This window comes from Lucilia cuprina, chromosome 2 (genome assembly GCF_022045245.1).
Source record: "Lucilia cuprina isolate Lc7/37 chromosome 2, ASM2204524v1, whole genome shotgun sequence".
NCBI lineage: Eukaryota > Metazoa > Arthropoda > Insecta > Diptera > Calliphoridae > Lucilia > Lucilia cuprina.
Genome location: NC_060950.1, coordinates 33,613,150 through 33,630,410, shown reverse-complemented (window position 1 = coordinate 33,630,410; position 17,261 = coordinate 33,613,150). Strand labels below are relative to the sequence as shown.

General features: G+C 28.7%; 2 protein-coding genes across 4 annotated transcripts in view; both read left to right on the top strand.

Moving 5' to 3' along the window:
* Positions 1-17,261, top strand: part of LOC111691225 — a 519,435-nt gene that overhangs the window by 251,816 nt on the left and 250,358 nt on the right. The window lies entirely within an intron of this gene.
* LOC124421471 lies at positions 9,608-11,760 on the top strand. The gene has a single exon (XM_046956731.1). The coding sequence runs from the start codon at positions 9,732-9,734 to the stop codon at positions 11,511-11,513; it is 1,782 nt and encodes a 593-aa protein (XP_046812687.1). The 5' UTR covers positions 9,608-9,731; the 3' UTR covers positions 11,514-11,760.

Here is a 17,261-nt window from a genome sequence, read left to right as displayed (position 1 = left end):
ACGGACGGACATGTCTTAATCGACTCAAAAAATGATTCTGAATCGATCGGTATACTTTAAGGTGGGTATTGGACCAATATTTTTGTATGTTACAAACATCATCACAAATTTATAATACCCTCCCCACTATAGTGGTGTAGGGTATAACTAATATTTGTCTATAGCTTTATTTGGTAATGAGTAATGAGAGATTTTTGTAAAAGGACTTTGTTTGGGAGCTATGTCCAATTATGTATGTAAAGATAAAATTTCAAAATTATGTACATATGTTATTATTTGGTAAAGAATATTGTGAATTTAAGCCATTTTCTGGATTGCACCTAGTATGAGATCGATCGTAATACAATGTCCATACATTTAGCAATATTTTTGCTAAATATATGGATATCATTATTTGGTAATGAGTTATGTGCGTTTAAGTGATTTTCGTGAGTGAACTTTGTATGGAAGCTATGATCAAGGATAAACCTATCGTGAAAAATTTTTGAAATAACATTTATGTGTAAAAAAATAGTATTTATGCCAAATATTTTATGGGTATCACTATTTGGTAATGAGTTATGTGCCTGAGTAGGAGCTTTGATCAATTATATACGGATATCTTCATACGGATATCTTAATTTGGTAAAGAGCTATGGAATTTAAGTGATTTTTGTGAGTTGACCTTGTATGGGAACTATGAACAATTATGGGCCGATCCAAAAATACTTTCACATTAACATTTCTGTATATATGAGCAATATTTATACCAGATTTTATATGGAGCATATTTGAACCAAATTTGATATGGATATCTTAACTTAATAATGAGGTTTGCGCTTTTTAGTAATTGTCGCACCTTGTGTGGGAGCTATGACCAATTATTAACTGAGGGGAAAAAATGTGACAGTAATATTTTTATGCATAAAAGTAATATACCAAATACTTGAACCAAATTTTATATGGATATCTTAACTTAGTAAGTAATTTTCGGGAGGGGACCTTGTATTGGAGCTATGACCAATTATGGACCAATTGAAAAAATCTCCACAGTAATATTTTTATGCATATAAAAATTTTGTTTTGATATCTTAACCGATCGGAAAAAGCTTTCACAGTAATATTTGTATGCATAAAAGTAATATACCAAATTTTGTATGTATATCTTAATTTAGTAATAAGTTATGGGCGTTTAAGTGATTTTGGGAGCAATGACCAATTATGTATGGGAACTATGTCTAATTATGGACCGATTCAGAAAATTTTGCTCATTTTCCATACCAAACTGCATAGGATAATATCGAATGTTATCGGTGAATTGACTGACTACCTTTGCTTAGTTTAAACGTGAATGTGATTTAAGCAGACAGACAGACAGACAGACAGACAAACATTGCTAAGTCAGAATTTGATAGGGACCCAGAATATATATACTTTGTTGGATCTCAGGTGAATATTTCTTGGTGAACACACGGAATGACAAACTTATCACCACTGATGGTGGTGGAGGGTATAATAATATGGTGTAAAATGTAAAAGCTGTTCAAGTAAAACATTTCGACAAAAATACGAATATTTAATTTTGTGGATTAAATACTTAATTTGAAATTGCCTTAAATTTTTACTTAACTAAAATTTTGCTAATTAAAAATTCTAATTTATATGAGCATAATGAGTACTGGACTATTCTCATTAGTTTCTGTTCATTCTGCTGGTTTTCATTCTTTCGTATTAAAAACCTTGATTAAATTTATCGACTAATTTTTCTGTAAATTATTGACCAAACATTTGCTAGAAAATTTACGCTTTAAGTCAGCGATTCCCACAGTTTTACTTCGCAAACGACTTGAGGAATTGAATTTTTTTCACAGACGCCCATATATATTTTATTTATATATTTTCCCAGACAACCACTGACAATTTCATCAAATCCCTAAGCCAAATAAATGTAAAGATGTTATATCTATAAAATATTCCCGTACATTGAAAATATTTAATATTTCAGAGATGTTTTTAATTGCATGGTTCTGATAAATGTCGAAAGATTAACATGAGACGGCCTTATCTCACGGTGGTCTTTTTCATCCACTGGGTAGACTAGAGACGGTCTACCATACGGCCCTGAATTCCTCTATGAAGAACTCAGGTAGCACCTTTTGTACATGGATGTCCGACCCATGTTGTTGAAGTACTCGAGCTATCTAATCTCTTGCCATAGCAGCCCCGTTGCGGAATGACAGGCCGCATTTAGAATTAATCCGCGTAGCCCGACAAGGAAAAAGCAATCATTGGGGTAAAGTCAATAGAAGGGGGTGGCGAGTCCCAACATCATAGGGCATATTAAATCAGTACTAATCTTCAATATATGGAGACTTTCCCGATCATTCACCAATTTTAGCATCAGTTCCATTCCAATGATCATAAAGATCGATGTACGGGATGACAGGCAACCATTGAATACTGAAAATCAGCAGCAAATCTCTGACTCCACTGTAAGTAAAATTCCAAATTTGAACAGGTTAAAAGTTACACTCATTTGAATAAAACCCTGTATGACCAAAGTGCCAAATTTTGACTCCTTCTAACTCCGGCTGTTCTTGGTCAATAGAACTAAACATTTGTGTCTGTCCTACTATCCACTTGTACTAACATTGGTGCAAATTTCAGAAGACATCGATTTTAAAAGTTCCCATTTGGGAACCGCTGCTTTAAGTCATCCTAATTGTGTCTATGCATAAAATTACATTTATTTTACTACATCAAATGCTTCCGAAAATGTTAATCGAAATATTGTGGTATTTTGTTGTGCTCTTTTTTGCAAAGTCTAATGGAAATTTGATGTACTTATCAAATGCAAAAAAAGTACAAAATTGTATGTGCTTTGTATCAAATCTAAATAAGGCTTATACTGATTTTTACAGTTCTTTATACTTCGTATTAGTATTTTTATACACAAGTGTTTTAGTCCCTACATTTGATATGGGAATATGAAAAGTATAGTTGAAGTGTTTTTCCTTCATTATCAAAGTTTTAATGTTCATGGGATGGTAAAATGTATCAATATTTATCTATTCATATATAGAGTTTTGCATGCATTAATGTTTAATCATTTACTTTTCTTTACAAATGCAACATTTTAAATTAACTATACCTATAGAGAAAATTAATTTTTCGAAATCATTTTGTACTCTGATGCTTTTTTCATTTAAAAAATATTGATTGATTTGTGGTCACTCATACACGAAAGAAGTTTAACAATACATTTTAAAGTATGAGTGATTTACGTACAACATATAACTGCAACCAAGAAAATCTTACATACAAAGTATTACAAAAAAATTAAATTTTGAAATATTTCTTCATCTCATGAATGACTTAAATCATGTGTATGAATTGCATATGTAAGTTGAATTGTTAAAATGTCATTGCAATCTTAATTGCTACATCTATAATTTTCGTATTCAGTATTTCAAAATTTAATTTTAAAAATTTTTGAGTGTATTTCATATAAAATTTGAAAATAATAGGTGTGTGAAAGTTAGGTTAAATGGATCCGAAGAAAATACTATTACACACACTTACATTTAAAATATGGATAGTAAAGCCAACATAAACTTTAAATAAGTATTATCGTCCGATATACAGAAACTCAGTTTTCTAAATGCAGTTTCTTAAAATTTTCGCTCCTAAGACATTTGAATCTAATTTCTACAAAAAACTTCCAATGACAAATAAATTTAAGTAGGGTATTTTGTAAATGCGTCACTTCACTTCATTATAACCTAAACCACTATAGTGGGAAGGGCATTATGCATTTGTGCTGATGTTTGTAACAACCAAAACTATTTGTCTTTTATAGTATACAAATCTGCTCAGAATCACTTTCTGATATGTTCGTCCGTCCGTCTGAGTGTGCATGTAAAGCTTGTACTCACTTCACAGTTCGCAATTTTCAATATAATTTAGCAAAATGTGGCACATACTTTATCTTGGTATAAGGACGAAGCCTATTAATGGTTAAAATTTGTAAAATTTGATCTCATAATTATGTTACATGTTGTAATATGTCAAGAAAAATCTTAAAATCTTAGTTTTATAAAAGTCTAAATGATTATTTTCTTCAAGATCGGACCACACTTGACCTTATACTCCATATAAGCTTCCCTTCAGAAAATGTATTGAAGGTCACAATAAACATTAAGTACACGATGAAATGACCAAAATTTATATTTATAGTCTTATATATACCCTTACCCCCATATAAGCTCTCTTTTATAATATACATATACCAGAATTAAGGGAAAACCCAAATTAAGTGATTTATTGTTTAAAGAAATAATCCAAATTTTTAACATACTTACCAGTGTGGGATATCATATGGTCGACTATGCCCGACTACATATTTATTTTTTCATATAATTTGTTTTTGTATTTTTAAAAATTTGTGTATTTTATGTGTATTTTTATGTCAAATGTTGTTAATATATTTTTATTTTATAGCAAATAATGAGCGTTAAGGTAAGTTTGACACATAAATTTTATTTTCTATAAAACTTTTTATACCCTACACCACTTTAGTGGGGTGGGTATATTGGGTTTGTGCTGATGTTTGTAACGCACAATAATATTGTTCCTATACCCACCTTAAAGTATGCCAATCGGCTTAGAATCATTTTCTGAGTCGATTTAGCGATGTCCTTAAATATATATTTTTTACAGACATCGAATATGTGAAATAACATATTTACTCTCCCTTGGAATAAGCGTGGCGGGAGGGCTTAAGTACTTCTTAACTTTTAAAATATTTAATTAAAAACTTAGAAGGAAACTTATTATTCCGCGAAATACACTGTGGTGTAGGGTATTATATGGTCGGGCTTGACCGACTTCCGTAAACTTTTAAGACAGTTATGAGCATTTAAGTAATTTCTGAAGAAGAAAAAAGTATTAGATTATAGTTTGAGGATATTTGGAATGTTATTCTCAAGAATACAACTTGATATATAATGTAAAGGTTTACCTTTTAAATACTTAACACATAAAACCACGTGAAAGGCTACCAAAGGTCTATAAAAATTCACCTTAAATAGTATCGTTGTTGTCATTCCCTATACGCTTTTGAAATTAATTAAAATGTTTAGTTTCAGTTATTCATTAGAAATTATATTTTAAACCATTTATGCAAATTATACTTTTCATGCTTACATACAATTACACTTAATTCACCTTTAGAAAATTTAATAATAATATTTCAATAACAACAGTAGTGATTTTGTTATTTGATTTACTTATACACATAATAATTTGAAATTTACATGTGAACAGGTTTGATCGTCCTCCATTTGTTGAATGAAATTAATGCATCTGTAAATATACAGAAGGGACTTTTTAACATACAATGTGAAAACGCATATGTATATATGTTGAAAATGCTTATTTAATTATGTTATAGCTTCGTTTTATCTACATAAGCAAACACAGATGTATTTATTTCAGTAGTGTGTTATAATAATGTCCAATAGCATCATGTCCGTGGATATGCATTAAAAAGTAATATCGTGTCCATGGACGTTAACACTATTTCAAATTTGTCACAATGCTTATAGCTTATACAATTCTAATGATATTGCAATATATCATTAGAATTTCATAAAGGTTGAAATTCTACACGGATTCTGCGTATATTTCAAATATTTACTCTGGTATATTTCTAAAACAAAGGTATTTGCAAGCTTACAATTATATATGATTAAACAAATAATTGTCTGTTGATAGCTAAACTATTTTTTAGCCAAAACACAATCTTTTAATAGGATAACTGCAGCTAATTTTAATAAATGTTTGTGATTTATTAAATTTTTCCTAATTCTTTTACATAAAATCCTTAAACTCTTGCTTTTTATATAATACATATCCTTGAAAAATTAATCATTATATTTCTTACACGCAATGAATGGCATAAAATGTGTAACTTCATTTTTCATTTCAGTTTTAACTCTACATTTTATTAGACCTTCCACCATTTATTATTTTATAGTAAGTTACTTATCATGCTTCATTGAACAAGTGTGCATGTTAGTTTCAAGTATTTTTTTCTAATCATTAATATCAATTTGTCAAAATGTCAAAATAATACACATATGCGATTCTTAACTAAATATCGTAATATTTTATTTTTTTTTACTTCATGTAAATAGGAAATAGTTACTTTTAATGGTTAGAAACGACAATATACCCTACTCATTGTACATACTCAGTGGAATGAGAAAATGCATTTTATTTTTAAACAAGTAAGTAATTATAGTCAGGCGAGGCCGACCATATAATATTCTACACCTGTAGGATAGTATATTTAATTTTCAGAACACTTTATGTTGAATTGTACCTTGCCTCGGATATACTTAAGTCATTTATTGTTGAATAAAATTGTGAACATATAAGTTAAATTTTGAAGGGGGCTTCTTATAGAGGCTAAGTCTAAATGAGACCATCAATGCTAGTATAGAACTTGATTTTGCAGCTTTTTGTCGAGTTACGAGTACATTTAACATAATTATGAATTTAAAAGCCCCATTTGGCGGTGTCAGTTGTATGGGACAGATATACGGACATAGCTAAACCGACTCAAAAAATAACTCTGAGCCCATTGTTATACATAAATTTTATTATGCGTTACAAACATCAGCACAAACCCAATATACCCTTCCCACTAAAGTGGTGTAGGGTTTTATTAAGAAATATTAATATTTTTACTCTATCTATAATATTTTTTAATATTTTTACTCTATACTATTTAAATGCTTAAATATATAATAGAACTGAATATGATGTCATGTTATAATAATGTTTAAACAACTATATAAGAAAACACATTGAGGTAGAATCATTTTTTTGTACTTTGCAATGATAGGAATAAAATTGTACCTTACACATACATTGTGCGAACGGTCTATCACTTGCCTCTAGTTACATAAATGAAGAACACTCACATGGAAATTTTAGCACATGTTTTGCGGTTTTAAGTGCTTTGCAGAAATACTCGAGCTTTTAAATATCTTGCAAGAATAATACCCCGATAGGCGGAGAATTGCCGGTCGAATCAATTAAGAGGGAGAAATGATACAAACGAACTCAATAAATCCATAATCTTGATGTAACACCGAGATTGACCATCAGGTACATATCTTGTCATGAGCGATTACGTAGTTCCCATTCTCTAATTATCCGCTCAGACAAATTTCCTGTCTCTCAGTCGCAAAACTACACCACAAGGTTCTGTTGCTTTAGTCCGAATTTAATCGAATTTAACCGAATTTAATGAAGTAAAAGGTTAACTAATTCACTAGTCAGTAAGAGTCTTTCCCGATCTTTTACCGACTTACATCAGTTCCATTCGCAGACCGTAAAGAACAATCTACGGAATGACAGGCAACTACCCAATGTCAAAAGAAATTTTCTAAACCTATACTGGCGCCCTACTGAACAGGTTCAGAAACCCACATCGCCCAGTGAACTCTGAAGACAGAATCTTGACATACAAGATGGGATATATTATCAAGGAAACATATCCAGGGGCAGGAAAGGAGATAAAGCAGAAACACATTGTGGATATTTTGAGGAAAAGTAAAAATATAAAATAAGCCATATGTAAATCTATAATATGATGATATCTAGAGATTTCGATTATTAACGGCAGACAGACGTTTATAACATAGTGGAAGTTTTGATATAGAAAGCAGTATTTCTAGTAAAAACAATAAAGTCGGTTTGAAATGGGTTAAAAATAACGACAATATCTAATAATGTTCTTTCGACGTAAAACTATAAGGTATAGAAATATAACTAATTTTATTTTGCCACAATGTTTTCATACAATAAATATTGTGTCAATAGTGAATGAACGTCTTTAACAATGGCGCGTCAGCTTATCTTGTCTTGTGTATCTGTTAAATACAATGTGAATTTTGTTGTGATGGCATCATCTGTACGTGTTACATTTAACTTGTACTGTTTTCTTAATTTATTTAGCAGCTGTTGTAATGCAAACCAACTACATATAAGTATACTTTTGTATATATTTCAAAAGTTTATCATACGAAAAATCTTATTGAAGGTTTCTTACAATCTTCGTACACTTACAGTGAAAAATACAGAAAACTATTTTCAGAATTTTAAACATACATATGTATTTGGAATAGCAAACTTAGAATTGTTAACTACATATATGATTTTGATCTTTAAAATAATTTAATTTTTTTTAAAAAACACTTTACAAATTTAACATCTATATACCAATTTAACTTAATCGAGATCATCATTTTCTAGATAAAAAAATTATCTTAAATACAATTGAATAAAAAAGTAATTTGTTTTTCTTTTCTGCGTTGACACATTCAAAAGAAAATTGTATATAAACCATTGAATGTTCATATTATTTCGGTCTTTCAATAGCAAAATTATCATTACTCAGCAATGTTTTTGTACTTGACAATAATGTGTTAACAAAAGCAACAAAATATAAATGAAAAAAGTTAAGTTAATGGAAAAATGTCCACAAAAAGATACACAAAAATATATACGAAATACAATTTTGTAATTTTAAACACATTATTGTTAAGTAAAATATTGTCACAGCAATTGATTTTCAATAACATGTTGTCATTGACGTGATTAAAACTAAATAAAATCGGATGTCAGTATAACTAAATCGTTATTGAATTTGCTAAAAATCAAAAAATACGACAATAATGCCTGAAAATTTTTTCTTCAGTTTTCGTCAATGGGATTTCAGTCATAAAGTAATAAATCATAAGGGATTTATTTTAATATAGATAATATGACGGAATATACATTTAATTTGTACGTTACAATTACAATATAACAATATACCAGGGTATCTGTTAGGAGTAGAAACTAAAAACACCAGACTAACAGCCTAACACACTATCAAATAGCCAACTGGATAGGTTTTAAATTCCCATCAAAAATTCTATGACGTATGTATAGACGTATGAGATATATGCGATAAGTGTAGTTATTAAATATTACTCATACGTGTACTTGAAATTTCAAAGAAATTTATGTATAAACTAGCTAATGCCTGTGTGCATCGCTGCCCCAATCGAAATTAAATAAATAACCAAAAGAATATTTATTTATCTCAATTGTTAAATATAGTTTCCTATAAACAGGCTTTTAAGGTCATTGTTCAAACACCGAAACATATACATAACACAACGAAGATCACAAGACAGTTGTTTACGTCGACGAGGATATCGAGGGATCTGGATAGAATTGAACGAAAAATTCACATGAAAATACTGAATCTGGAAATTAAGGAGACAAACTATAAATTGAGTGATCTAAAAGATGAGATGAGAAAAAGCGAACAAATGATTAACAGATCACTGAATGCAAGGGAATACGGAGAATTCATGACGAAACAAAAAGCGAGATATAAAAAGAACTCAATTATGAATAAAAGGACACTTACATCTTAAATCGAACACTTGAAGAGAGACAAATTTACGGAATTTAACATAAAATTTAATCCAGACTGGTTTATCAACAAAACATCATTAAATATTCCAGAAGAAAGCCAATGGATACTCTCTCTTGGCTCAAAATTTGCTCTACCAATAGACAATAATTTTTCGACAATCGGATTAATAGCAGATATAGAGCAATGGGTTCAAACAATTACAGACGATAGAGAAAAGGATATTACCAGATCGAAGATAGCCAATAGAATTATGACTTATAGGAGAACTAAGAGGAACAATGAAAAGGAGAAATATATATTGGATATTTATGAGGATACGAGGAAATTCTTGAGAAGATATAAGAATAAAGTTGTTATAACGAAAGCGGACAAGGGGAATAAAACAGTTTTAATGTACAGAGAAGAGTATTACAATGGAATGGGGAAGTTACTTGAGGATAAGATCACATATAAACGTATACCGACAGATCCGACACAAAAACTACAACGAGCTAACAACGCTCTCATAACGAACCTATACAAAAGGGAATATATTAATAGATATGATAAGATAAAATTGACATCCAATGCGGCAACAGCTCCAAGATTATATGGACTCCCAAAAATTCATAAACCAAACACTCCACTGAGACCAATATCTTCATCAATAGGAGTACCATGTTACGAATTATCGAAATATATTGGGAACATACTGAAAAACATTATATTGGAAAAATATAACATAAAAAACGCCTTGGAATTGAAGAGTAAATTGGATATGCTAACATTGGACGAAGATGAGATCCTAATATCATTAGATGTGGTGTCACTTTTCACGAACATACCCATACACCTAGCGATAAATAACATTATGTCGAAATGGGATAAATTACAGAGCCACACGAAAATACCTAGGTCGCAATTTTTGAGAATATTACAATTTTGCTTAAATGACAACAACTATTTTATGCATGATGGAATATTATACCACCAAACTTATGGCATGCCAATGGGCAACCCATTATCTCCAACGATAGCTGACATTATACTGGACTGTCTACTAGAACAATGTATAGAGGAATTACAAGCCAAGAATATAAATATACGACTTATCACAAAATATGTTGACGATTTATTTGCTATTATAAAATACAATGAGGAGGATGACATATTGAAAACTTTTAACTCCTACCATAACAGATTGAAATTTACACTGGAAAGGGAACATGAGAACTCATTACCATACCTGGATATGAAATTATACCGGAAAAATTGCAGGATAGTAACAGATTGGTACATGAAACCAATTGCTTCTGGACGACTGATGAACTTTCACTCAACACAACCTATGAAACAGAAGATGAATACGGCAATGAACTTAATTGATAAAGTCATAAAGACTAGTGACAGACAGTTCAGGGATAATAATATGATACGGATAAGGGATATCTTACGAAAAAATGACTTCCCACATGGGTTGATCACCACATTAATAAGGAAAGTTGAGAACAAAATTAATTCCCCAGGTAATAACCAAGATAAGGATACATCTGGCAACACTAAATATTACAGCATACCGTTTATACCAAAATTAACAGAGAACAAACAAATAAGGGACATAATGAACGGGGAACAAATAATTATTGCATACAAATCGAATAAGACAATACAACAACTATTCACACAAACAAAAACAAAAATTGAAAATAGAGAACAAAACAATGTTGTGTACCAAATAAGATGTGATGGTGGGGACAATGAAGAGTGTGGTAAAGTTTATATTGGCACAACAAAGAGAAATTTAGGCGTGAGAATAGATGAACACATAGCTGACATAAAGAAAGGAAAACAATCAACTGCACTTGCACAACACTGTATTGAAAATAGACATAAACCTAATTTTGACAATGTAAGAATTTTGGACAAAGAGAAAAGAGAAAACAAGAGATTTACATTGGAAAGCTTGAGGATACAACAAAATTCGAAGAGTGCAATAAATACAAAAGAAGATAAAGATAATACAAATGCAAATTACACCATAGCATTATTCTAGTATAATAACAAACTGTGATCGAATAAGAACTTTTACTGTGATATTAAATTTTATTATCTTTACATTATTTAGTAATAAGTTTTTTGTTTGTGTTGTCCAACTTTACAAAAAACTGTGATATTTTAATAATGTAATTTTGACAAAAAAGAATATTTGTAAGTAAAAATTATTCTTTATATAGATTATAAGATTGTTGTTACTGACTATTTAAACAAATATTTAATTTTCTTTTGTATAATTATAATGTTGCCAGATCATAAATAAAATCAAAAATCCCTGAAGAAGTTGGAAAATACCAACGAAACGTCGGATAGATTGAAGATGAGATAAATAATCTTTTATTTGAACAATGACCTTAAAAGCCTGTTTATAGGAAACTATATTTAACAATTGAGATAATTGAGAGAAGGTCGAAATAGAATATTATAGAATTATGAATATTTATTTAGTTACTAAATTTTAAAATTTGTCTTTAAGGTTTATTATAATTTCTCTTGATGACAATACATTTCGTATAAATTCTAAAATAATACATTAATGATCAATTTATTTCCTACACAGAAAAAATTATCGGTAGTTTATTTTCAATTAACATGTTTTAATTTTCTTTATTTTTTATTAAACAATTTTTTGAAACTATTTGAAACTAAAGTGTAAAATTTTGATTAAATTTTTAATTAATTCAATTAATTTTTTAATTGATTTAAACATTTTAGATTTAAATCAAATCATTAAACGAGCTCGAGGTCAAAGTTTTAAGTTTTTCAATTTATTTATTTATTTATAAATAAATTAATTGAAAAACTTAAAACTTTGACCTCGAGCTCGTTTAATGATTTGATTTGAAGAAATTGAAAGGTCGAATAAAATATTAATATTACATTTTAGATTTATTTTGAATTTTTGTGCTAGCAATATTTATAATTCTTAAATAGTCAATATTTACAATTTATGTTAAATTGTGTCAATAAAGTGATAATTTTTGTAAATGCTGAACGCATTGTTAAAGGCCTAGTATTCCCTTAACGTTGTATGTAATCGATTAATAATTTGATTGTTTTAGTCACCTTCTAAATTTATTTTTAAAAAATTCTCTATCAAACAGTTTAATTTATTTGATTAATAAATTAATAAAAAAACAATTTTATATTTATTTAATATTTAGTTTATACAATTAATGAATTAAGCAATTTTAAGCCTTGTCTCAATTATTGACATTAATTGTTCTGATTAATTCGTTATTTGGACAAAAAATATATATTTTTATTTTTTATAAATTTGGTAATTGATATCATCATTTTGGTTATAGGCGCAAAACTTGCTTGATACAATTATTTTGATAATTGAAACTCATTTTAAGTTTTTTCTGTGTACTTGCTAAAATTTAATATATACTTCTATTCTTAAAAAATAATTCAGTACAAATAAAAAACCCACTTAAAGATTTTGATAGTTCTAACCAAAATATTTTCAGATTTTCTAAATCTGAAAATATTTCTAGCTCTAATATTTTCTTAGATAGTTCTATATTTTCCTAGATTAACAATATTTTGTATTTTATTTATATGAGAGATATCAAGTCCCCATTGAAAGTTCGCTCGTTATACTCTAAATGTTCAGATTAATGTCAAAATTCTTCAAGTAAATTTAAAGATCCTCACTCTAACTGTTATGTTATCACAAATATTTGAATTTTGTATTTTCTTAATGTGGCTGAGGCTCCTCACCCACTTGAGTACAGATAAAAATTTTAATATTTTTTAAGATTATATGAGGCATCAAGACATTACTATGTTGTTTACTTTTTATGTTTTTTTCTTGCTTTGTTTGTTTTTTAATTCAGGCACATATTATTAATATTCTGGACCGATATTATTAATATATATAGTGTGCACATCTGCCAACAAATACCTTTAAAATTATATTCCTTTGACCTAGATCAAATGTACACTGTAAGAGTAAAAGGGATCACAAAAATCGGCTTATCTATTAATTATATAGATTACAAAGTAAATTAATAAAGTAGAATCACTTGAACAGCCGACTATTGTTTTTAACTGGATAAATGAAACAAGTTGTCAAAGATTGTTTTGAAAATTGTTAACATTGTTTATGTCGCCATTTTTTAATTGTGTTTTGCTATTTTTAAAATTTGTGAAAAGTTGAAAAAGTGAACTAAAATTAGTTTTAAAGTAGTTTAAAGTGTTAGAAAATGTATAATATATAATAATATAATTAAATCCTTAATATCACTGTGTGTAACTTTTTAAGTCATAGTTGAATAACCATATATGAATATGGTTCTTCATTCAACTTGATGACCCTCACGAATTCCATAATAATAGGTCCTCATATGACCCTAACCCCTATAAAAGCCCCCCATCAATATTTCACTTAAATGTCCACAATTTTTATTCAACAACAAACGGCTTAAGTATGTATGTATCTGATGCAAGATACAATTTAACTTAAATACTTTATTATGGCTACTAAATCACATTTTATTTTTGTAAAAGGTGTAGGGTATTATAAAGTCGGCCTCGTTCGACTTTAATTACTTATTTGTTTTTATTAGTTTTACCATTTTATACTTTTATAAAAGTTTTCTGTTTTTGTAAATAAAAAATTGTAAAATATATTAAGCTCTTTAAAATAATTTTTTTTCTCTTTTACTATTTTTGACTTGAGTACTTTTATCGAATAAAAAGTAGTAAAACAAAATTTGTTCTGTATTGATTTGTTTAGAAAAATTTTTCATACAATTTGCTTTAAATGTTTTCTTTCTATTTATTCAGATATCGCTTATTTATTACATGATTGCCACCATCCATTTAAATATATTTCGAGAAAATTTTTTTAAATGACTTATAATATTTTAATATTACTAAAATAACTTTTTAATATAAAACCTGATATATTATTATGTTTCTAATCTCAGTTTAGTTTAAACTAAATTATTACTTTTATATATGACAAAACGTGAAATCTGTTTTTCTTCGAACCATATTTTTAGCAGATAGTTCTAATATTCTGAATATTCTGATGTTTTGCAAAATGAATGACAAAATGATAAATCATCAATATTTTTATGGAAGGTGGTTACATGGTGAAAAGTTTTGTTTCTTAAAAATTAAAATATTTTAAAATATTTCATTTTATATTGTGCAAGTTTCTGACAATATAAACAAGTTAGAGTGGTATGTCGGCTTTGCCGAATCTTAAATCTTCTGTTCATCATTTATTAGTGAATTATGTGGTATTTAGTGATTTTCAGAAATACGCATTTATGTCGAATTTTTAACTAAAATTTTAATTTTCGGAAATGGTCCTTATATGAGAGTTGTGACCAATTATGAACCGATCCCGACAAAATTTTGTACAATGATTTATGTACACTAGGATGTCCCGTGGAGAAAGCCTCTCAAACGAAGCGTATTAATGTACTAAATACGAGAAAAATAAGAATCAATTGTTGACGTTTAAACGTCTCTCAGTTTTAAATATTGATCTCAGTACAATATGCTCAAACAAATTCTGCAGTCTTTTCGAAATGGGTCCTCAAATTTCCGTAATTTTGTGCTTATCGCTGGAAAAATAATTAAATATTCTTTTAGACTCTTAGAAGCTCTTTATATAGAAGCTATGAACAATTACGGGACTATCCGAAAAATATTTCGGAGAGTAGTTCATATATACCTAAAACATATTTGTATCGAACTTTATCCCTATAGCTTTATTATTCAATGAAATATATGAGTTTAGGTGATTTTTAGAAGTGGACGTTTTATGGGAGCTTGACCACTTACCGGGCTAACGGAAAAAATTTCATAGAGTGATTCATATAAAAAACAACACATATTTGTGTTTTATCAATATGGCTTAAATTTACAATGGAATATGTGCGTTAAAGTGATTTTCAGAAATTAATCTTTTATGGGAGCTTTAACTAAATATCTATATATTCTATTGACACAAATCAGTTCAAATTTACTAAATTTGAATTGATTATTAAATTCATAAACCAATTTTTAAACTGTTATTATTATAGAATACGAAATATTCTTGTCAATTCTTTCTTTTAATAAAAGAGCATAGGGAAATTAAAATTTTCTAACTATTTATTTTTGTAATAGAGGTATATTTCACAGTACGGGCATATATCTCAAGTAAAATCGAAGTTTGAATACCAAATTATCTCTCGATAAATACTTATAAGTATGCAGATAAGTACTATTTGTACTTGTGAAAGACAAACAAAATATTAGAATATTTACAAGACTTAAATTTGTTTTTCTTAGATTTAACTCACATATACATACAAATAGGTAGTATATAGTTTTTTTACAAATACAACATCGTATTATACATTCACAACAAACAATTCATTCAACATTAGTCATTAAATTATAAATGTCTTTGATATATTTACATCCTTAAAAAAATATTTTTATTTATTTGATATTTTGTCCATTACTAAGTTGTATATGATGTTAGATATATAAACATAATATGTTTTAATTATACCCTACACAATTTTAGTGGGGAGGATATATTGGGTTTGTGCTGATGTTTGTAACGCACAATAATATTGGTCCTATACCTACCTTTAAGTATATCAATCAGCTCAAAATAATTTTCTTAGTCGAAGCCTACTGAAAATGGTTAACATCGGTCCATTATTTCACTTATCCTCCATAAAACTGAACCCGCCGAAAAGGGCTTTTAAGTTCATAATTATGTTTAGTATACTCGTATGTCGACAAAAAGCTGCAAAACCAAGTTCTAGTTGTATAGTTGTAATGGCTTCGTCTACGGTACCATAAAAGATCTTGTGCCAAATTTCATTGAATGATCTCCAAAATTGCGACTTGTAGTTGGATTACAAAGTTTACAAGCCCTATTCGGGGGTTCAGTTGTATGGGGTCTAGGTGAAATAATGGACCGATCTTAACCATTTTCAAAAGGCTTCATCATTGTGTCAATAGAAGATCATGTACCAAATTTCATTAACTTCAAAATTGACTCAGAAAATGGTTCTAAGCCGATTGGTAAACTTAATGGTGGGTACAGGACCAATATTATTGTGCGTTACAAACATCAAAACAAACCCAATATACCCTCCTCACTTAAGTGGTGTAGGGTATAATAAATGGCTAAAGTATATGTAAGACAAAGTACAATTTAACTTATATGCTTTATTATAAAAACTTAATCACATTTTATTCATATACAGGTGTAGGATATTATATAACGGCCTCACCCGACTATACCTTCTTACTTGTTTTTATTTACTAACAAGAAAAATGTTGTCCTCTGAGATTTACTCTCCAGTTTAAATATATTTTAATAAAGTAAATATAATTTAACATGATACCAACCTCCGGTTTAAAAATTTATGTAAACATGTATATTTTCTTTGAGGCATTTAAATAAGAAATATAAAAAATGTCCCTTAAATTATAATATTTTCTTTGGGGAAATATATAATAATGCTCTTTAACCGAAATCGATTTCATCTTTTTTCGTACCCGTACAGATGGGAGGTATATTGATTTTGTCAGTCCGTTTGTAACACATCATAATATTTCCATCTGTCTGTCTGTTGAAAGCACGCTAGAATCCAAATGGAAAAAGCTATAGATTGAAATTTCCCTATAGGTAAAGTATTGAAATTGAGAAATATCCGTCCATGTATTCGTATAGCTCCCATACGCCAAAATCTATAATAATATCAACCGAATGTTTAAA

Coding starts and splice junctions, on each gene's coding strand:
- LOC124421471 (XM_046956731.1), top strand. CDS start 9,732: ATGACTTATAGGAGAACTAAGAGGAACAATGAAAAGGAGAAATATATA.